The 24,637-nt window shown below is 33.2% G+C and overlaps 1 protein-coding gene across 1 annotated transcript; it reads left to right on the top strand.

Moving 5' to 3' along the window:
* The first annotated feature begins 17,918 nt into the window (after nt 1-17,918).
* LOC111415136 (uncharacterized) lies at nt 17,919-24,374 on the top strand. The gene is made up of 3 exons (XM_023046673.2): nt 17,919-18,028; nt 18,829-19,040; nt 23,391-24,374. The coding sequence occupies exons 1-3, from the start codon at nt 17,986-17,988 to the stop codon at nt 23,895-23,897; spliced, it is 762 nt and encodes a 253-aa protein (XP_022902441.1). The 5' UTR covers nt 17,919-17,985; the 3' UTR covers nt 23,898-24,374.
* Nucleotides 24,375-24,637: the final 263 nt, after the last annotated feature.

The raw sequence follows: 24,637 nt of genomic DNA on the forward strand, positions 1-24,637 counted from the left end.
GACTTAATTAATGGACGCATATTTTCGATGCTATCGCCGGCGTGTACGGTCACTACTCAAAGAGAATGACCCCCCGATCCGGTTGCTACGAGAAGCCACAAAAGTTATCATACAATAATATAACCAAATTAATGGCACTTAAATAAATATAAGTCTATATAGAACGAAAAAAGGAATTTTTTTGATTTATAAGCTAAAAAAAATTAACAATAAAATTACAATTTACATGGTGGACAGATCACAAGATGAACGCGATTATAGACGATGCGATGTAATGTAATAACGCGAACATTTTTCGTTCCGCTTCGACTCGTCCAGATGCGAACTGGTCATTATCCGGTAACTTTTTTTGTTATTTTTATTATTATTACTATTTTTTATTGCCTTAGACGACGCCAGTTTCGATCGCGATGCGGCGTCATCCGTTCCTTATCTTGCCAAAATGTGCGACCGCCGCTCGCGGGCAGCAGTCAGTCGGCCGTGCCGTAGCCGCAACGGCAGCAGCCACCACTCTCTCCTTCGGGGGCATCGACTCCCTGTTGTCGTCCGGCTTCGATCCCCGCCGCCCTTTTACCCCCCTTTTGCAAACTTCCATCCTGACCTTGGAATTTTTGATCGTTCTGTACGCACGGACCGATGCCAACACCAATTTACTACCCTTTCAGGACCGGCATAAATTTCTATTTTCAGATTTTTTAACCATTTATTTTCCCATTTGGATACTGTTTTCCACGTTTAGTTTCCATAGCTATTGATTCGCCTGGTTTGAATTTATTTTCTATTTTGACAAACTCTAGTTTTTCTCAACAATCCAATTAGATGGGTGTCCATATCGAATTGTGGTTTTTATCAATCTAAGTAGGCAAGAATCGTGTAAATCTGGAATAGCTCCATATCTATATCTTCTGCTCTTGTTATCTTTACTGCTCTGCTCTTATAATTTATACGGTATTTGTTATCAAATTATCTATAGAAATTAGATTTCGCATAAAAGCAGCAAAAGTTTGTCCAAAAACTAACGATTTCTCTGATATTCATGTAATAGTTAGACTTTGCGTGTTTCTCACGTTGAAAAACATTTTGTAATAAGAACTTCTTTGGGATATAGTTTCATAATACTTGAATGTTAAAATTAAAACTGTCATAAGTTAACATTAAATGGATATGAGGTCAAATTATTTTCTTTGTACTTATCGATGTTATTTATTTTTGTTTTTTCTGCATGTTTCGAGGAATCTGAAAAGGAATCTTAAAATTAAATGTTTAACATATCGACTAATGGAGTAAAGATGCGCTTTCACGGGTCGATTTCCATCAAACGATTTTGGTCAATCAGCTAGGTCGAACGCAAATTGAACGTATTAATCGGCTTAATAGTTCGATAACATTATTTGATTCAATGGAAGTCGAAAGACTATATTATCTACTTTTTCCGAAGAGCTATGGAATGCAAAAGTTGAACATTACAGGAATAAACAAGTACGAAAATCTATATCACATAAGAATAAGTTTAATGGAGAACGATTTGAAAGTGCAGAATTCTACAAAAAGTGTTTTTGTAGATTTGGAATGGTATTGGCAGCAAAAATATGATGACCAAATTCAGGTTGATACAATCTTAATCAAAATATTTTGCACAATTGTACGCTATTTTTTAATTCGGAGGAGTAAAATGAAAAGTCACGTTTACACAGATTTACTTTGTACCACATAAAATGCTATATAATTGGACATTACACTAAAACTTCGATTTAACGGATTAATACGGAGAAGTCAGTGTCCGTTATAGCGCAATAAAAATATACAATAATCTAGCGCTGAATAACAAATAAAGATAGACTAATACAAAGACGCACGTCCCTCAAAACGGCTAAACCTAAATTTTTCTAGTTCTCCGTCTAGTGTTAGTTTTAGTTTTACACTAGCACTATTACTAGAACTAACGCAGACCTAGAACTAGAATCATTCAGGTTTAGCCGTCTTGAGAGACGTGCGGCTAAACCCGAATGTTTCTAGTTCTCGGTCTAGTGTTAGTTTTAGTTTTACACTAGCACTATTACTAGAACTAACACAGACCTAGAACTAGAATCATTCGGGTTTAGCCGTCTTGAGAGACGTGCGGCTAAACCCGAAAGTTTCTAGTTCTCCGTCTAGTGTTAGTTTTAGTTTTAAACTACCACTATTACTAGAATTAACACAAGACCTAGAACTAGAATCATTCGGGTTTAGCCTTCTTGAGAGACGTGCGGCTAAATCTGAATGTTTCTAGTTCTCGGTTTAGTGCTAGTTCTAGTAGCAGTGGTAGGTAGCGCTACTTAGCATAAGATATTACTATGTTGTATATCTCGAGTGTAATTTTTGTTTAAAACTGACCAATAGCAACCTTTCTTTTTGGCGATACAATTTGAAAACACTCCTCCGAATTAAAAAATAGAGTATAATTTGAAATTAGTTAAAAAATGTGATATTTCATTTAATCCGGTCCTGTGGTAATTCTTTCCTTCCTGCTAACCACTCTTTTCCCCGCGGTTGTTCGGCTTTGGGGCTCCGAGTTCGGCCGCTAGTGCCCCTCTTTTGTGGATTAAACTTGACCTATCGCAACTTTTCAGACGTTGTCGGGTGTTGGTCGTCTTCGTCTTCGTTCGAAGCGGTTGCGGAGAGAGCAGCCGGCGGTCGGCAGAAGCTGCAGAGCGCGCAGCTCTTTAATTGCAGCGGTGCCGTTTAAATTGCCACAGTATTTCTCAGTATTTTTAAAGGGGACCGGACGGGTTTCGTTTCGCAAAACCCGGCTAAATTACACCCGACAATGGCTCTGCAATTATCTTATTTTGGAATTTATGCCTAATTGGCTCGTGGCGCGCGGAGATCCGCCGGACCAGAAGAATTTAAAGGCGATCATGAACGTCTCTTGTTTGTTTTTCAGCTCTTATTACGCGTATAAGTTTTCTCACGATTAGTTTGCTTCAAAGAGGTCTAATAGTTATTCAGAGTATTAAATTTATTTTTATGCAGGCTTCATTTTTTTACTCAACTCTTTATTGTTTTATATACAAACATATTCGCTGTATTCATTAATGAGTAGTATCATTAAAGTTTAATATAATTGTTTCGATTGACGCGGTAAAAATGCTTTCGATTTCGTTGAGTGCATCGAAAGTGGAACCACTTTCGCTTTCTTTAGTATTTTCGGCGAACGGTGTTCGCTTAGTATTCCAGTGCACTTGACCAACAACGGCACGGGACCGCAACCTTCGCTTTCAATTGCGTCCTGCACCTTGCAACCGGTTCCGAAAATAACCCTGTGGGCCACTTGCTCTCTTCGTCTTGTATGTATGTTGTTGCATCTGCTGACCGCCACGTCACGTTTACATTTTATTGCCACGTTGCATTTGTCCGCTCTAAATTTACATATTACACCGCGCCCTGGTCACCTAAATCATTTCCCTTTTCCAAACTTGCTTATTTATTATGTCCTTTTTTTCATATTCACCATTGTGCTTTTACTTTCTAAAAAGTGATTGGCAATGTTCCTGTTGCATTTACTTAACTGTTAGTGCATTAAATAGCACAATAAATAGTTCGTTTAGTTCTACATGTAAACGAGGATGCTCGTAAACGCTACCGAATACATCAATTACAGCATCAGTGAGTTACGCAATCGGGACCGTTTGCATGGTAAGAAGATTGCGTGTGCGTGTGCGTGCATAAGTCCGTTTAAGTTTGCCGGTTTAAAACTCGTTCACTTCACTTTTCAGGCGCCACAGTTTAAGGTCGTATTATCATAACGTGCACGACCGTAATCGCGCGGGATCTGCGCTATTAAATTACGGTAATGTTTCCACGACCGCGTTCTTCCTTCTCTCCACTTGTACTTCTGGTACATACAACACCAGATGGACACTAAACCAACACGTGTGTTAAGTCGTAATTTTGATTTGATGGAAAAATAAATAATGTCAACGTGTTTTCTTATCAATACACAATCTTAATTGTTTCATTCGAGGTGGAATGTCTTATAAATGGTACTGCCCCCGCTTCACGGCATATATATTTATCATTATTTCCATTTCCAAATCAAGAATATAATTGCAAAAGCACATGTTGTCCGTTGCACGATCCCATAATAGGCTCGGGTCTTATTAAAATGAAACAGCAATTACCGTTCTCGAGGGAAGCAACTGAAATTACTCGTTTCCCCTCTAACAAATGGTCGCACCTAAAATTTCATATGTTATTGAACGCAATATAATTGTCCCGATAAACATTACCAATGTATTATGTGTCTTCTAATTCATCAAGAAAATGTTAACACGTGCCTTTAATAAACGTCGGTTTTACGATTTAGAAGAAGTTCGAGTCTCGTACAGTTGCCGCCGACTTCATAAAACCTTCCGACACATTACGATCTTATAATAACGTAAAATGGTAATTAATTTCTAGTTATGAACACGTGTATCTTTCTCGCACTGAAGCTGTCATCGTCGCCGTCCGATTGTAATGTAGTAACGTATTCAAGCATATAGGTAAGCGAATAACAACGTCTTGGAAACGCCGACGAGAACGCAATAGGGTACTAATTGAGCGATTTCCGTCGCTATCTGTCGTAGAAACTGTCTATTACTACGTCGGTTTGAAAGACCGACTAAATTCTTAGAAATTAACTTATAATATTAGATATAACATACTGCCAGTGAATAAGAAATATTTCTAGCAAGTAACTTATTCTTACTGTTGGTATTAATAACTCGTTATTATTTATTTATGATAAAGTATAAACATCTTTCTACCTAGTGGTTTCAAATCTAATTAAATAATAAAATATTCAATTAATTATTACGCGTGTGTATATTGTGGATAATAAATAATTCTTGGAAATATTAGTATGAGAAATTTACATACTTGGAAACTATATACTTCTTTATTTTAAGTCCAAACTAACTCGCTATCTAGTATTAGGCTAAAATATTTAATTTTGGTAAACATGGACGCTCGTCTTAAGTTTGGAGTGTATTCAACATTACACGTGATTTGATGAAAAAGTTGGCGATAATCAAAACTACTAGAAATCTGTCTAAAATTGAACTGATCAAACTCTAAACTGCCAAAAAACTGTCTGAAATTGAATTAGCCAAATCCTGAACTGCAAGAAAATGTCTGGAATTCTGGTCAAACTCAAAAGTGTAAAAGAATGTTTTGAGTTGCTCTGAGTAATGCCCAAATTTGAAGCAAAAGACTGAAATCACCTGAACAAACTCCAAATTACAAGAGGAAACCCAAAATTGTAGTGGTCAGACTCTATGCTAGAAAAAGAAATAATGTATTAGAGTATCAACTAGTGGTGGAACGGATAGTGATTTTGCGAAAAGCCGGATACCTTCAAGAAATTAATTGTATAGCGAATTTTGAAAATTATTCATGAAAATTGCAACATCGAAAATTTTATCAAAACTTCAAATATTGTTTTCTCAAAAACTAAAAGTTATTTTTCAAAACGGCTTGGTTCATTGGAAAGAGGACACTTTTATTAACACTTTGGGAAATTTTCATACTCATATTCCAAGAAGTGGATTATATACGAATTTTTAAAACTTAATCTGCGAAAATTCGAAAAAATTGCCAATCATTTCAAAAATTTATTTCTCAAAAACTAAAAGCGATTTTTCAAAACGGCTTGTTGCATTAAAAAGAGGATAGTTTAATTAATAATTGGTGATATTTCCACAAGGATCCTTCAAGAGATTAATTGTATAGCGAATTTTGAAAATTATCGATGAAAATTGCAACATCGAATATTTTATCAAAACTTCAAATATTGTTTTCTCAAAAACTAAAAGTTATTTTTCAAAACGGCTTGGTTCATTGGAAAGAGGACACTTTTATTAATACTTTGGGAAAGTTTCATACTCATACTCCAAGAAATCGATTTTATACGAATTTTTAAAACTTAATCGGCGAAAATTACAAAATTTGAAAAAATTGTCGATCATTACAAAAATTTATTTCTCAAAAACTAAATGCGATTTTTCAAAACGGCTTTTTGCATTAAAAAGAGGATACTTTAAATAATAATCGAAAGTGATAACAGCGATAGTTCTGTTAGTAATGAATGTGATGATGAATTATAAGCGAAGAGAAGAAACTAGACGAAACTGCAACAAGATGTTTTATATATCGTATTGGGATTGTTACAATGAGGTTGCTAAAGACAAACCTGGTATAAATAAAGTTGTCTTCAATGAAAACAGTCCTATTGGGGTTGTACTTGATTATTATCTGCAGTGTCCAACACCTAAAAGAGATAAATCGTGCTACAAACATAATTAAAATTAACTTACCTACGTCAAAAAACCCTTTATAAAAGGTAAACATACATTTATAATGTGATAGTGATGAACTAGAATTACAATTAAAATAAGGTTGTTGTCCACTGAGTTGTTACACATTAAAAGCGCGCTAAAACAGAAGGTTTGTGGTTATGTTGTATTACAGTCGGTAAAGTAGGTATTTTGCCAAAAGACGTCCACAAAATACAAATATCAAAAATGATTTGAAGGTGGAATATCCAAACTGTAATATCTAATAAATTGTAAAATAAATCCAATATGGACATCAAGATACGGTATACAATTAGATATTGACTGATATTCTCCACCTTCAAACCATTTTTGATATTTGTATTTTGTGGCGACATCTTTTGGCAAAATACCTACTTTACCGACTGTAATACAACATAACCTCAAACCTTCCGTTTTAGCGCGCTTTTAATGTGTAACAATTCAGTGGACAATTACCTTATTTTAATTATAAATCTAGTTCATCACTATAGGGTTTTTTAACGTAAGTTAATTTTAATTTTGTTTGTAGAACGATTTTGAAATGTATGTATGTCGTAGGGTTTCTACAGAAGACGAGCAGGGCCCGAAACCCAGTATAGAACAATAAATTAAACATTTACATCATTTCAGTATAACTTCATTCAAAACTTATTGATTAATGTTTGAAGTTGCACAGAGTAAGGTGCAGATTTGAAGCAAAAATTTGAAATCATACTGATCAAATTCTAAATTGCAAGAATCTGTAAGAAGAAGAAAAAGTAATCTATTGATTTAAGTAAAAAATTAAATCCGTATTCTATTATTTAATAAGTTTCAGTTTCTATAATCACAATTCCTACCTATAACAAAGGTATAGTACAATATAACAACGCATCTCGACTCCCGTTGTCGCCGTATTTTTGGATTTATGTCACGACGCCAAACCGAACCGCATTATGTTAAGCGTCTGGACGCACGCGTCGCACGTAAAACGCGCTTTAGAAAACCCGTTATCAAATGGCATACTGAAACGAAACTTTTGTTCGTACTTTGTGTGTCCACGCGTGTCGTGTTCTTTTCACGAAAACCGACAGCGTCAACGTCGACGGCAGGACACCGCCCCTATCCCAGAGTACTATCCCGGCCCCTCCACCCAACGTTCGATTCCGGTCGTGTAACGTTTAGGCCACAATTGGCGGTCTCGCGACATTGATAACGTGCTTTCACGTACATTATAAAAGATAAATACGAAAACAAATCAAACGTGCGTGGTAAATAATTTTATATTTTGTTTAAGGATGATGCGTCAACAAAGGAGACTCATTAGAAATTGAATTGACAAGCCTAAATGGTGGTAAATGTGAAAGACCATAAACTGACCACTTTCTATACTAGTATAATTCAATCGACGTAATCACCGCATTTGGAATCGTAAATATGCCAAACACTCGGCCCCCTTAAAATTGAGAGGGGACCAACATCCCTCTCCAGGTGCCGCAAAACAGCTGTTCGTTTTCATTGCGCTTGTCACGCGGCCGCGTATAATGCACAATTAGCGAAAGTTCGAAATGCCGAATTGCGAAACCGGCCGCGTACGCGAACGACGAGCGAATTGATATTGGCGAGTTGCCGCCCCGTTCGGTCACGTCTGGTTCGCGGTTTGCATCTGTGAATGGATGAATGGGCCTTCGCTGCCGTACTCAATTGAAACGTACTACTCTCCTGTATAATGCGATAACAGAAACGGAAACTCGGCTACATGCGGTGATTATTTCATACTAACACTAAAATATTTATCATGCATCAAAAATCATTTTACATAGACAACACATTATACAGATTTATTTCGATAATATGATGATTGGAAACTTTAGAAGTTCTTGGAGAACCTCGTTAGGAAGATAAAACTACAAACTAAAAAATGAAAAACCAAGAAAATATAAATGAAGAATTCATTGTGACTACCTTTGGCAGTATTTCTTGCAAGATTTATTGTTTTGACACATACATTGGTTTTTGTTACAGAACTTTCACATCGAATAAGACAGCAGCGATGATGAGTTGACACAATCTCCATTAGGTACATCAAAATCAATCACAACCGATAAAATTAATTGATCTAAAACTAACACTTGAACTATCACTAGAGCTAAAAAAATTTGGGTTAAGCCTTGCGTCACACTTGACACACAAGACCTAAAACTAGAATCATTCGGGTTTAGCCGTCTTGAGAGACGTGCGGCTAAACCCGAATGTTTCTAGTTCTAGGGTTAGTTCTATTTTTACACTAACATTAGCACTAGAACTAACACAAGACCTAAAACTAGAATTATTCGGGTTTAGCCGTCTTGAGAGAACTGCGGCTAAACCCGAATGTTTCTAGTTCTAGGTCTAGTGTTAGTTCTAGTTTTGCAATAGCATTATCACTAGAACTAACATAAGACCTAGAACTAGAATCATTCGGGTTTAGCCGTCTTGAGAGACGTGCGGCTAAATCCGAATGTTTCTAGTTCTAGGTCTAGTGTTAGTTTTATTTTTACACTAGCATTGTCACTAGAACTAACACAAGACCTAGAACTAGAATCATTCGGGTTTAGCCGTCTTGAGAGACGTGTGGCTAAATCCGAATGTTTCTAGTTCTAGATCTAGTGTTAGTTTTAGTGCTAGTGTTAGCTCTGCTTATTCAGCGCTAGTTTATTGTAAATTTTTATTGAACTAAAACTAGAACTACGTACCTACATCTTTTAACGGAATGTTTCTAGTTCTAAGTCTAGTGTTAGTTCTAGTGCTAGTGTTAGCTCAATATAACACATTAACTACAATGAAAGTAATAATAATTGTGTAAATTTTATATTTCGCCCCCTATTAAAAGTGTGTATTATATCATAGCTAGTTTCGGTGATAATTCTTGCATATCTGAGCTTATGATGGGTTAATTCAGTTTTATTAGGAATTGTGATCAAAAATGGCGCAAGTAGTAAAACCGGCCTGCTCTGACTCGTCGGCCAATTCCGGATAAAAATGCTCCGTTATTTTTACGGACCGCATCTGGTCGGATTTCGTTGTTTTTATTGGGGCCCTCGTACCGTCCTTGTCTCGCACAACGAACGGTTACTGACCTCACCCTGCACGTCTCAACAGAGCCATCTACTAACGTAACAACTAACGTCGCGTCGGTCAAGGTCCGTCCCGATCCAGCAGCAGCAGCAGCTTTCGAGTTGCAGAGCTCCTTCTTGAGCGCCCGCCCGCCTTGTAATTACAAATTTCGTACAATAGCGTCATTATAATGTAATGTTAAACCAGTTTTGCTAGAAAATCCGGTTCGGTTGGTATGAAAATCATTTTTGAATACACACACTTCGTCTCTTATCGTTGTTGCGATAAGATTGGAGTTTATAGTTTAATTGTTCCCGAGAAATAATTTTACCTCAATTGTTCTAGTTTTCCTTTTTGAAAAAATAAAAGAAATTATTATAGGTGCGTAAATACTTCAAGTTGTTGTAATTAGTTAAACTTCTTTTAAGCGTACAATAACAAAGAAAGTAACGTGAAGGAAAAGCAATCGAAACTCGGTAAAGAGCTCTTGCCGCTCGGTGTGGAACGGGTCTCGACCCATTTGAGGTTATTTTCCCGACCGGAATCAATTCGAAGTTCAAAGTTGTAATTGGCTCAATTTTCGCAATTTACTCCGTCTAAATCAAAACGGCAGGGTTTCTACGATTATCACACGATTTAAGTCCTTTTCCGAAACTGAAATTCCACACCCACAAATGTTATATTTACGCCGAAACATAAACCTTAACATCGTACCATAACATTTATGTGGCAAGTTGAAAGTACCTCGATCAAACGGTCAACCTGTTGTATAACCTTTTTTTCTTTGCCGTACAGTATCTTCTATCGATTTCGAGAAATGATGCGGTGATCCGCTCGTCTCGGATACAGTTAGCTCCATAGCAAATGTGCTGGTTATATTGGATTCCGGGAAAGCCACGGATACCAGATTAAGGACTCTACAAAATTGGTGCGAAACGTAATGTTTTTGATTCAATTTATAATCACAACTACATCCAGTTAATTAAACCAACACCTATTGTGTACGATAAAATATTATTTTATGTACAGTTTCTCTCATCCACACACAAAGCTGTATCATCTGTTTAGGAACAATTTGGTTCGCAGGAGACTGAAGAAAAGCCGTAGGGAAGAAATTCCGTTTTTCCCGTGGTTTCCTCCCGCCACCGCCGCTCGGCTCAAGATTACAATGGTGACTCATGATGCCCCTCTCATAAAGAGCTAACGGGCGTCTAAATAAATCGCACGTATTAATTTTAATTTAATTACGCCGACGAGGCGTATATACGACCGTTCGCGTTAAACAGGCCACAATTGCGATGAATGGGCATTGTTTTTCTCTTCAAAACTCCTCCAGAACTGACTCACTCGTTATTATTGATATCTTAATTACCATCAATAATGGTGATTACACACGGAAAATGAAAAATAAAATTATTAAGAAAAAGTATGTTAAGATAGTTTGATACATAAATTAATTTCATTTCATAAATTGATTTAATATTTTATGACAACTTATGACCAAATGGTTATTAAACGTCTCATTTGTTTAACATAAAATTATTAATTAGCAATAACGGCAAACGCGAAATGCATCGATTTATAGTGCAACGTGATCCTATAATTAAAGCACATTTCAATTAACTTAAGCTGACTTACTTAAGGTTCATAAAGAAAGGTAACATTAGACTACTTACGCTTAGATGGATATCATTTATTTACTTTTTTGCCAATGTCTACAAGATAATTATATATTACAATATTTTTTTTTATATTTTATAATTTTACGATAAGTCAAATCAAAGTTCAACATACTCATAATTTGCAAAATTCCATTTTTAGCCTTGTTGCAGAGATATGAATGATACTGGAATTGGATTCTGTTTCTCTTGCTCTCTTCTTAAGCAGCTTCCATAATGCTTGGGGAAGGTCTTCACCTCCCTCTAGAACAGTTTTCCCCACAGATTCACCTTGTGCTCTTCTACCACTTTCTTAAACCAACCCAATTCATTTTTGGCACTTGAGAAGAAGAAATGCTGTATGTACTGGAAACTTGTCAAATATGGCCCCGTATTGCTATATACATTACTGCAGGCTGCTTTCGAAAAAAAGGACTCCCTTTCCCAGTCCATATCGTATACTTGAATCGTTTTCACATTTCCTTCTTCTCTTGTCTGCTCCTTTTCCTCTGGTCAACTACGAAATTCTCAATTTTTTTGAATGTTCTGAAAGGCGTAGACATAAACTTTTCGTCAACCACATGTAAAACCACCAAATATATCCTATTTGCGAAAATTGTGAGAAGTTATCCATTCGCTTGTGCTGAACTGTTAAGCTCCGTTATGCATAAATGGCATCAAATAGCATCACAGACTGTGACCAAATTTCCTTTGGAACTTATCACCTTCTATCGAGTTTTTGCTAGATATCTACTAAAATTTTAGATGTATATACATGTTGACTCAAGCATCCTCACTTGTGGAAGAGATGAATTGAGGCATTTCTCAACATTCAAGAAAATGGCCAAACTGGAACCTAGTGGATTTATGCTCTTCTTGTTTCATCTGGATAGAACCAATCTTAGAGAACTAGTAGTGAATTGTTAGATTTGGCAGTTACAGATAAGAATGATTAGTGAAAAGCAGAATTTTGCGAGTTTCTATGTAGGAATGTTGGTGTCTTCCAAAGAAACTTTCAGCGCTTGCATTATATCTATAATACTTGTATGGCCTTGATTGTTAAAATTGCAAGCTGAAAGTTATAAAGTTTGGTGTCCAGAATACTTGTTTCCCAAATTTAATTATTTTTGGTACATAAATAACTATTTTCCTTATTGCTATAATTAATAGAATTGAGGTGCTTCTGTTGAAATAACAAACCGATGGAACCCCTTTGGGAGAAAAGGGTTTCTCTAGGTCGATTATTTTTCCCTATTCGTAGTATTGAACAAAGACTGTGCGCTCCCGAAAATTCCCATTATTCTTCCCGAAACTAATTTTCTCTGGAACACTTGGACAGCTTCGTGTTTCGTGCCGTTATCGGAGGAGGGCGACACCGTCCGTAAATTCGACAAGTGTTTGTTCTCCGCCACCGGGGAGGTTAGAGAGAGAGCGGGGTGGCTTCCCTATCAATCAAGTAGGTTGCCATGGTAACCGGACGACGCCGACGTCAGGCGCCTAAACTGCATCCCGATTCTTAAACCAACGCCCACTCTGCCTTTTTTCAACGATAAGGTGCCCACCCAAAAAATCAATACACCGACGCTAAATTCACTCCTACTTCCTCTTTACAAACACCTAAACTTTAATTTTCTAACTTTTATGTTTTGTTTGTAACCAATATTTTGAATTATTGTTTTTATTTTTTTGGTTTAGTTCTTTAAAACTATTTTACAAGACAAATTATAATTTAAAATTAATCTTAATTTTAATCAAATTTAAAACATCTTTTTTTCGTTCTTAAAACTACCAACATGTGAACTTTTTAACTTAATCTAGTAAACACCTAAAAAAATTAACGAGTTTTTTTGTTGTTGCAGTAATCGTTCATATTTCTCCAGGAAAACCGCAAAAGAATTTCAAGGTGAAAATGCATCGGAACAATTCGGGCCCAACGTTTTCACGTCCGCTAGTACGGGCTGCACTCAAAATCGGGTCATGGTACAACGAAATCGTTTTAGTTGCATGGCAGCAAACTGCATTCACTAAAAACTTGTCCCAACCTCTAAACGAAAGAAGCACCAACCAATAAACCGGTCCGCGCCGCTGCGCATTCGTCGTTTTTTTCTCCTACACGCAGCGCGATTCTTGTCTTTGTCTTCTGCACACAATTGCCTCTTGCTTCGTTTCGATAGTTACCCTTCTTTTTGAACGCGACATCTTGCGACATATACATTACACTAACACTTTAAAACTTTCAGTTGATATCTCTAGCGCCATCTAGTAGCTTACAAACTAAATAATTTGTGATGTAAAGAAATCTATATTTAATTTTATATTTTTATTAGTGATGGAACGGATAGTGATTTTGCGAAAAGCCGGATATTCGGCATATTTATCCTGCCATTATGGTTATAATTTCTGGTGCATTTCTGAAGTGATACCCTATATTGCCACATTATTGCGATATTTGAATAAAAATGAAATTAATAAGAAAGCTGACATCGAAAATTTTATCAAAACTTCAAATATTGTTTTCTCAAAAACTAAAAGTTATTTTTCAAAACAGGTTGGTTCCTTGGAAAGAGGACACTTTAATTAACATTTTGGGAAATTTTCATACTCATATTCCAAGAAGTAGATTTTATGCGAATTTTTAAAACTTAATCGGCGGAAATTGCAAAATTCGAAAAAATTGTCGATCATTTCAAAACTTTATTTCTTAAGAACTAAAAGTGATTTTTCAAAACGGCTTGTTGCATTAAAAAGAGGATACTTTAATTAATAATTGGTGATATTTCCACAAGGATCTTTCAAGAAATGAATTTTATAGCGAATTTTGCAAGATATCGATGAAAATTGCAACATCGAAAATTTTATCAAAACTTCAAATATTGTTTTCTCAAAAACTAAAAACTATTTTTCAAAACGGGTTGGTTCATTGCAAAGAAGACACTTTTATTGACACTTTGAGAAATTTTCATACTCATATTCCAAGAAGTAGATTTTATGCGAATTTTTAAAACTTAATCGGCGAAAATTGCAAAATTCAAAAAAATTATCGATCATTTCAAAAATTTATTTCTCAAGAACTAAAAGTGATTTTTCAAAACGGCTTTTTGCATTAAAAAGAGGATACTTTAATTAATAATTAGTGATATTTCAACAAGGATCCTTCAAGAAATTAATTTTATAGCGAATTTTGCAAGTTATTGATGAAAATTGCAACATCGAAAATTTTATCAAAACTTCAAATATTGTTTTCTCAAAAACTAAAAACTATTTTTCAAAACGGGTTGGTTCATTGCAAAGAAGACACTTTTATTGACACTTTGAGAAATTTTCATACTCATATTCCAAGAAGTAGATTTTATGCGAATTTTTAAAACTTAATCGGCGAAAATTGCAAAATTCAAAAAAATTATCGATCATTTCAAAAATTTATTTCTCAAGAACTAAAAGTGATTTTTCAAAACGGCTTTTTGCATTAAAAAGAGGATACTTTAATTAATAATTAGTGATATTTCAACAAGGATCCTTCAAGAAATTAATTTTATAGCGAATTTTGCAAGTTATTGATGAAAATTGCAACATCGAAAATTTTATCAAAACTTCAAATATTGTTTTCTCAAAAACTAAAAACTATTTTTCAAAACGGGTTGGTTTATTGCAAAAAAGACACTTTTATTGACACTTTGGAAAATTTTCATACTCATATTCCAAGAACTGGATTTTATACGAATTTTTAAAACTTAATCGGCGAAAATAGCAAAATTCGAAAAAATTATTGTCGATTATCTCAAAAATTTATTTCTCAAGAACTAAAAGTGATTTTTCAAAACGGCTTATTGTATTAAAAAGAGGATACTTTAATTAATAATTGGTGATATTTCCACAAGGATCCTTCAAGAAATGAATTTTATAGCGAATTTTGCAAGATATCGATGAAAATTGCAACATCGAAAATTTTATCAAAACTTCAAATATTGTTTTCTCAAAAACTAAAAACTATTTTTCAAAACGGGTTGGTTCATTGCAAAGAAGACACTTTTATTGACACTTTGGGAAATTTTCATACTCATACTCCAAGAAGTAGATTTTATGCGAATTATTAAAACTTAATCGGCGAAAATTGCAAAATACGAAAAAATTGTCGATTATTTCAAAAATTTATTTCTCAAAAACTAAAAGCGATTTTTCAAAACGGCTTGTTGCATTAAAAAGAGGATACTTTAATTAATAATTAGTGATATTTCAACAAGGATCCCTCAAGAAATTAATTTTATAGCGAATTTTGCAAGTTATCGATAAAAATTGCAACATCGAAAATTTTATCAAAACTTCAAATATTGTTTTTTCAAAAACTAAAAACTATTGTTCAAAACGGGTTGGTTCATTGCAAAGAAGACACTTTTATTGACACTTTGGGAAATTTTCATACTCATATTCCAAGAAGTAGATTTTATGGGAATTTTTAAAACTTAATCGGCGAAAATTGCAAAATACGAAAAAATTGTCGATCACTTCAAAAATTTATTTCTCAAAAACTAAAAGCGATTTTTCAAAACGGCTTTTTGCATTAAAAAGACGATACTTTAATTAATAATCGAAAGTGATAACAGCGACAGTTCTGTTAGTAATGAATGTGATGATGAATTACAAGCGAAGAGAAGCAACAAGAGATTTTATATATCGTATTGGGATTGTTACAATGAGGTTGGTAATGACAAACCTGATATAAATAAAGTTGTATTCAATGAAAAAAATCCTATTGGGGTTGAACTTGATTATTATCTGCAGTGTCCAACACCTAAAAAAGATGCTAATTCCTGTGAATGGTGGAGTACTAAGTGTTTTTAATATGCTGCCAGATACGATTGTTACATGACGAAAATTTATGGTTCATGAAAGATGGCGCACCACCTCGTTATGATGGATTAAAAGGCATGGATCAATTCCATCAAACTGGAGTCGCTTGACAACTTAGTAAAGAAACAATTATTAGGGACTGGCATGAATTTATCAATAATTTGGGGTACTGCCAGACATAAGAAGGGTTTTACTTTCAGCATTTAATTAAGTAGATAATGTTAAGATAAAACCATGCTATCTTTTATCTGAAATAAAATGATTAGATAATTATCATTAAATCATTTATCATGATTAGAGTATAGTACTTATGATGACTTGGAAACAACTGTTAGATAGCTTAGTTTTGGATGCAATGTTGCAACATTCTTCAGAAACAGGTTCCAAGTGGACACTTGTTAGTTTTAGTTTTAGTTCCAGCTTGGACATATTTTTTTCCATTTTGATAACATGCCATTTTTTAAAGTAAAAAAATGATTATTTTCTTCCGATAAATCTTCTGAAGAAGCGAAGCAATCTTCATCATCACAAATATCTTGTTCAGTGTCCGAATTATCGCTTCTCTCCTTCAAACCGTCTTCTTCATTTTCATCTTCTTCATCTTCATATTCTGAAACGTTGTTGTCCAATAATAGGTTCCTCCTCATTATGAACAATAAGTTTTTGTTCCTTTCTTCGTTATAACTCATGTTTTCGAAATAACCGATTTTGAAATAGAAACCAAACTCAACACTCGACATTAACGATACATTGACAGATAACAAAATGTCGGTAAGAAAGAAATTCATCAAAATATTTATGGTCAGGGCAAGTTTGAAATAACACTAATAGATGGCGCTTAAAATCCGGACTGACAGTCCCGTGCGTGTAGCGAAAAGCTTATAAATTAAATAATTAATATATTTTAAATTTAATAACATCTAACTAGCGCCATCTTTTGTCCGACGATCATTTCTGTGTCGCTAGTGCAAAATCTAAATGTGACCTGGACTACGGAAATTTAATTTTATTTCTACGAAAAAAAAAATCTAAAATTAAATTTTAGATTTTACCTTTCTAATTTAAGGACATTAAACATTCGATGCAAATAACTCAGCCACGAAGATAGTTGCGAAACTGAGTTAAGTTCATTGAAAAGACCGCACTTTACACTATTAGAATGATTCAAATCTCAAAATCGACCTCTTGATACCTAAACCCCCTTTCCGTAATCTAAGTCACAAATTTTAAATTGCAAAAGCTTACAAATTGTGTGTTTTGAAAGATTAAATAACATCTGTATTTATTTGTTTAGTTCCGCTATTGCATCATAGATGGCGCTAATTTTACCATTTTATTTAAATTATATTTTTACAGTAATTATTATAAAAAATATTATTTAATGATAAAACGGATTTGGTTGGTAATTAATAACAAAGATTTATAATTAGATTAAAAAAAGAGACTATTTTAAATTTCTGTAGGTATTGAAAAATATTGTATAAAAGTATTGTATCAGTTATGTCGGTCATTGAATCTTAAATAAAGTCTACAAATAAGCCGTTGAGGTCGAAAGATAAGAAAATATTTTCAAGATCAATACAAAGTATTCTTAACTTTAATAATAATTCTTATCTTATAATTTTTAATGTGTCAGTTACACAAATTAAATTAGTATTGATTATTTATTCCAACCTACATACAAGTGTAACAAACTACCAGGAACACGAGGAAGGTTTTTGTCCCTGAGACTAAAAACTTTTAGGGGTCGTAATGCGTAACAAACTTTTTGTTTCCTAATTTTTAAGTTAACTTAAAACTGTAACGGTCCGATCGATTAAAATGAAAGGTAAAAAATATACATTTGGGAGTAAAGAAACGGTAGTTCCAGGTATAGAGAGTATCATAATAGAAAAGGGATGTATATCTGTTTACGGGTATATATTTTGTACCAGGTAAAAGGCAACGCGAAATAATAATTGGAGTAGGGGTATTCAAAATGCATTCGACGAGATCCGAGTGTGCCTCGACGTTCAACGACATTTAGTTTTCCGTCTTTCTCCAAACGATACGTATCTCGCTTCATCAACATGGCAGACATCTCAAAAGAGGACCTTCGCAAGGAAATTACCGGTAAGTGTTCATATTTTTAACGTTTGAAACCTTTCGGGCATATTAATAGGGGAAATTAGGTTCGTAATTTTTTTCTAAACAGTTTTCCTAAATGGATTTTCAACGGTTTACAATCGAAATCGACCATTTTACTAGTATAGTTGTACGGGTTATGACGATACTATGTTAGACCCAATATACAAACAATGGCTGTAGGACGCTCCGTATACCAGCCATGTATTTACACCACAATATTTTTGCAAATATCTCTGTATTTACACCGTTTAATTGAAAATTACTCTAACAAAATCGATGTAAATAATTATTTCTGATTTACGTAGGACTTTATCTCCCCCGATTTAGCCGTATTTAAACATTTTTTCATTTTTAAGTCGATTACCGTTTCGACTACCGTATCTATTTAATCCTAAATAAAAACTAAATTAAACCCATTTATTTATTTATTAATCATTTTTGATTTAATTTACTTTTTTTTTAATCAAACTCAAAACATAACCAAAAAAAAAAAATTATTAACGTCAAAATTAAATTTTTTAGGTTATGATTGAATTCAAATTTTAAATAAGCGCGCCCTTTTACATTTCACGTTGGTGGTGATTTCGATCGCGTCTCTTGCACTCTCCCCTACGCATACACTTCACCAACGACGCGCGCTGTGTTTCTAGAACAAATCGACGTCGAAAAACCGTTTATTTAAAGAACTACCCACTAAAAAAAATATACCGTAATAATTATCGTTTTGTGTTTGGTGAATTTGTGTTTTAATATATACTAACACTTATCGTTTACACGGTACTTAGTTATCCTTAAGGACGCCGACCTAGCTTCGACATCAGCCAAAACGGTCAGGCAACAGCTCGAAGATAAATTGGGGGTTAAATTACAATCGAGAAAGAAGGAAATCGACAATATAGTTATGGAATTGGTAAGCTCAATGGACAAGAAAAAACCAGAGAAGAAGACTGAGTCTGAGGAGGAGGAAGAGGAAGAAGACGAGGAGGAGGAGGAGGAGGTAAAATATGTTGCCAGTTTCTTTTATTAAATTTATTTAATTATTACATCTCTCTTAATTTTATCTACTCATTAGTCAGAAAGGTTATGATAAGAAAATATAATTAGGTAGTTTTCATTTGCAATTCAATGGACTTTAGCTCATAGCAAGGTTAATCATTTTGTGATATTTTTTTTTATATTGTTGAATTTTTGAAAAAAGATAAAACAGTTACTGTATAAGAAATTAATTTGCATGTTTAAAGTTATTCAATGTCTTATATAGTTTCAGCCTCGGCTGTATCAGATAAAGTTGTAGATCTTTTGACTAGTTAAGTTGAGGCTGTTTGTGAAACTCAGTAATTAAGATTATATCAACCTAAAACTGGTTACAATTTGTTACGCCTCGGTTTCACCAAGTTGTAGATCTTATAACTAGTGATGGGAATTTATCCCGCATTTATATTTGTGGTATTTACCCCTGGGTATTTATCCAGTATGTACCTAAAATTGGGTGTTTATTCAGAAGTTCTAATTTCGAGTTTCTGTTGCTTGAGTAGGTATAGATAACAACAAAAAAAATAAGTTAATCTACAGGGTGATTCAAAAAACCGCTGACAGACTTCAATAAAAAGCCCTTTTTTAAAAATATTTTCAACTCCACTGCTAATTTTGTGGTTTTTTGAATCACCCTGTATATCTGGGCTTCAGAGCAAAAAAAAAGGAAGGTTACTTTAAACCCTTCGGTCGATCTTGGCAAGACATTTACATAAAAAGTCGATTTTGATCAAAAATTAGTGGACACTACTGCTCTAAATCGATTAAACGTCAAAATTGTTGATTTTCGAAAATTAACTCAATCATAACTCAAAAACTAAAAGCAATGGAGAAAAACTTTTTATACATAAAACCTTAGCAATGAACCATAAAGACTAGATCCATAAAAAGATTGAACCCAATTATTACCATTTTTTATTTATAAGCTTTAAATCGATTAAACATCAAAATTGTTGATTTTCGAAAATTAACTCAAAAACTAAAAGCGATGGAGAAAAACTTTTTATACATAAAACCTTAGTAATGAGCGATAAAGACTAGATCCATAACAAGATTGAACCCAATTATTACCATTTTTTATTTATAAGCTCTAAATCGATTAAACATCAAAATTGTTGATTTTCAAAAATTAACTCAATCATAACTCATAAAATAAAAGCGATGGGGAAATATTTTTTACACATAAAATCTTAGTAATGAACCATAAAGACTAGATCCATAAAAAGATTGAACCCAATTATTACCATTTTTTATTTATAAGCTTTAAATCGATTAAACATCAAAATTGTTGATTTTCGAAAATTAACTCAATTATAACTCAAAAACTAAAAGCGATGGGGAAATACTTTTTATACATAAAACCTTAGTAATGGGCCATAAAGACTAAATCCATAACAAGATTGAAGCCAATTATTACCATTTTTTATTTATAAGCTCTAAATCGATTAAACATCAAAATTGTTGATTTTCAAAAATTAACTCAATCATAACTCATAAAATAAAAGCGATGGGGAAATATTTTTTACACATAAAATCTTAGTAATGAACCATAAAGACTAGATCCATAAAAAGATTGAACCCAATTATTACCATTTTCTATTTATAAGCTCTAAATCGATTAAACATCAAAATTGTTGATTTTCAAAAATTAACTCAATCATAACTCATAAAATAAAAGCGATGGGGAAATATTTTTTACACATAAAATCTTAGTAATGAACCATAAAGACTAGATCCATAAAAAGATTGAACCCAATTATTACCATTTTTTATTTATAAGCTCTAAATCGATTAAACATCAAAATTGTTGATTTTCGAAAATTAACTCAATCATAACTCATAAAATAAAAGCGATGGGGAAATATTTTTTACACATAAAATCTTAGTAATGAACCATAAAGACTAGATCCATAAAAAGATTGAACCCAATTATTACCATTTTTTATTTATAAGCTCTAAATCGATTAAACATCAAAATTGTTGATTTTCAAAAATTAACTCAATCATAACTCAAAAACTAAAAGCGATGGAGAAAAACTTTTTATACATAAAACCTTAGTAATGGGCGATAAAGACTAGATCCATAACAAGATTGAACCCAATTATTACCATTTTTTATTTATAAGCTTTAAATCGATTAAACATCAAAATTGTTGATTTTCGAAAATTAACTTAATCATAACTCATAAAATAAAAGCGATGGGGAAATATTTTTTACACATAAAATCTTAGTAATGAACCATAAAGACTAGATCCATAAAAAGATTGAACCCAATCATTACCATTTTTTATTTATAAGCTTTAAATCGATTAAACATCAAAATTGTTGATTTTCGAAAATTAACTTAATCATAACTTAAAAACTAAAAGCGATGGAGAAAAACTTTTTATACATAAAACCTTAGGAATGGGCGATAAAGACTAGATCCATAACAAGATTGAACCCAATTATTACCATTCTCTAAATCGATTAAACATCAAAATTGTTGATTTTCAAAAATTAACTCAATCATAACTCATAAAATAAAAGCGATGGGGAAATATTTTTTATACATAAAAACTTAGTAATGGACCATAAAGACTAGATCTATAAAAAGATTGAACTCAATCATTACCATTTTTTATTTATAAGCTCTAAATCGATTAAACATCAAAATTGTTGATTTTCGAAAATTAACTCAATCATAACTCAAAAACTAAAAGCAATGGAGAAAAACTTTTTATACATAAAATCTTAGTAATGGGCGATAAAGACTAAATTCATAACAAGATTGAACCCAATTATTACCATTTTTTATTTATAAGCTTTAAATCGATTAAACATCAAAATTGTTGATTTTCGAAAATTAACTCCATCATAAATCAAAAACTAAAAGCAATGGAGAAAAACTTTTTATACATAAAATCTTAGTAATGGGCGATAAAGACTAGATCCATAAAAAGATTGAACCCAATTATTACCATTTTTTATTTATAAGCTCTAAGTCGATTAAACATCAAAATTGTTGATTTTCAAAAATTAACTCAATCATAACTCATAAAATAACAGCGATGGGGAAAAACTTTTTATACATAAAACCTTAGTAATGGACCATAAAGACTAGACCCATAAAAAGATTGAACTCAATTATTACTATTTTTTATTTATAAGCTCTAAATCAGTGGTGGCCATAACGTCGATCGCTAAGAAAATCATGAATCTGAAATATCTATATCTGGGCCTCAGGGCAAAAAAAAGGAAGGTTACTTTAAACCATTCGGTCGATCTTGGCAAGACATTTATATAATTAGTGGACACCACTGATCTATAACATTTATTGATCTTTATTTTAATATTCACAAAAAGCTATTTTAAAATCTACAGATCTTCTAATTCTGATTCAGTCACCAATTTCCAAAAATTCTCTATCTGTCTGCATCAGATTCTTTACCATTTTTACTGATATATTGTTGTTTAATTTCCAATTGTACGCAATATGTGTCAGCTTTCCTGCTCTTTCACTTTCAAGACGATTGCGTCTCTTATTTTGTATCCAAAATAAGGTTAGTTTAGGCCTATGATGTGCTACATGAATTTTGTTTAGAATTTCAAGATGAATCGAAACATGGAATAATATACAGGATGTTCCATTAAAGAAAACGTAACTTTGTGTCGTCATAATTTTTTGACTGACCCTGTATATTTAATTTGTCGTTATTGTAATGGATTTTAAAAAACACTAAAACGTTTGTATCTTGATATTTTTTGCTAGCTATCTTATTTTAGGAGATAACTGATTGCTTCCATACATATCAGCGACCCTGTATAGCCTTGGCACGAGTACTATGTAGTTTGTGTAAGATTATTGTAAGTTTATTGACATTGCCAAAGTACTTTCCAAAGTTACTTGATTACCAAGCTCATTATCAAACAGGTCCCAAATTGGCACTCTTGACTCTTTCCATTCTGTAAAAGTTCCACAACACATATAAGACGAAAAAGCGATTATTAAACACCATGGGTACAAAAGGGTAAATTATTTACCCATCACTACTTATAACTAATTAACCCAAGGTTCTGATTAACATTGTATCAACCTGAGGCAGGTTATCATATTGTACCGCCTTGGCCACAAGCAGCCTCAGCTTTACCAAGTAAAGTTACCTATCTTATGACTACTTAGGCCCAACCTCTGATTAAGATTATATCAATCTGAGGCAGGTCATCATTTTGTTCCGCTTCAGGTTTCGGCTTTGTTAGATGAAGTTATCTTATTTCTTTTGATTAATCAAGCTGAAATGTAAATTCAAATAACATCTTTTTTTTTTTTGTTAGGAAGGAGAATCTGAAGAAGATAAAAAACCAAATAAGCGGGCGAGTGCCGGTAAAAAACCAGCTGCAAAAAAGAAGAAAACATCAGATGATTCTGAAGCAAGTGAACCATCAGATGGTGATTCAGAGGAAGAATATTCGCCAAAAAAAACTAAACCGGCAAAAACACGCAAATTGCCTCCTAAAAAAAAGAAGGGTTCTGAGTCAGATTCTGATGAAGATTGGGGTAAATCCAAGAAAGGTGGAGCTAAGAAAGGAGGAGGAGGCGGAAAAGGATACACGAAAACTTTAAATTTGTCCCCTGAATTGGCAGCTTTAGTAGGACAAGACGCAATGGCACGTCATGAAGTTGTCAAAAAAGTATGGGCTATTATAAAAGAAAGGGATCTCTACGATCCACATAATAAGCAGTACGCCATTTGTGACGATGCTCTATATAAGGTAATCGGAGTTAAACGTTTCCGCACGTTTGGTATGATGAAGTACCTTAAAAATCATTTCGTAAGTTAAATAATTCACTTCAAGAAGCAACACCCTTTGACGATATTCCTGGTAATATGTTGATTTCTATTTTTTAATCTTATATCATTTTTGGACTCCTTGATGAAGAATAAGGACTTTAGTACTAAATTTATTTTTATCTTGTACAAGATACAAGTTTCCTCGTTTAGTTAAGATTTCAAGACCTACCTACCGTGTATTTCTAGTTTATAAGAGGTTTTCTTATTTTTTTCGTTTGTTAGTGTTTAGAAAGTGTAAAACGGTAACAGTTTGACCAATGGTCATTCGTTTAAATATAGTGTTTCAAGAGTTTCAGGATAACGAAAAAAAAAAAAAATGAATCAAAAAATGATAATATATGTGAGCCACAGTAATAGAGGTATTTCGTGTATTTCGTGCACATGTAAACGTCGAAATTTTTCTTAATGTTCAACATTTGTAACCAATAAAGTTTCAAAACAATAAATATTTTTCTTTTAAATAATACATTATTGGTACCTTTTTTAAAGTATTATTAGTAGGGTGTATTAAATTAACCCTTCCTCTGTAAACCTGGGTATTTCCTGTCTGAACTACAACTGTTTAGGTAAATAATTTCTTCATTTGTATAAAAAAATATGGATGCAAAAATTAATTTTATGATTGATTTATCAAGTTGAAGGTTTCGAAAATTATCATGAATTGTTTATAAAAATTTTTGAGTGCATTAACAGGATGAAAAAACGGCCGGACCTGAAAGACCCACCTTT

The sequence above is a fragment of the Onthophagus taurus genome, chromosome 2 (assembly GCF_036711975.1).
Source record: "Onthophagus taurus isolate NC chromosome 2, IU_Otau_3.0, whole genome shotgun sequence".
Taxonomy (NCBI): domain Eukaryota; kingdom Metazoa; phylum Arthropoda; class Insecta; order Coleoptera; family Scarabaeidae; genus Onthophagus; species Onthophagus taurus.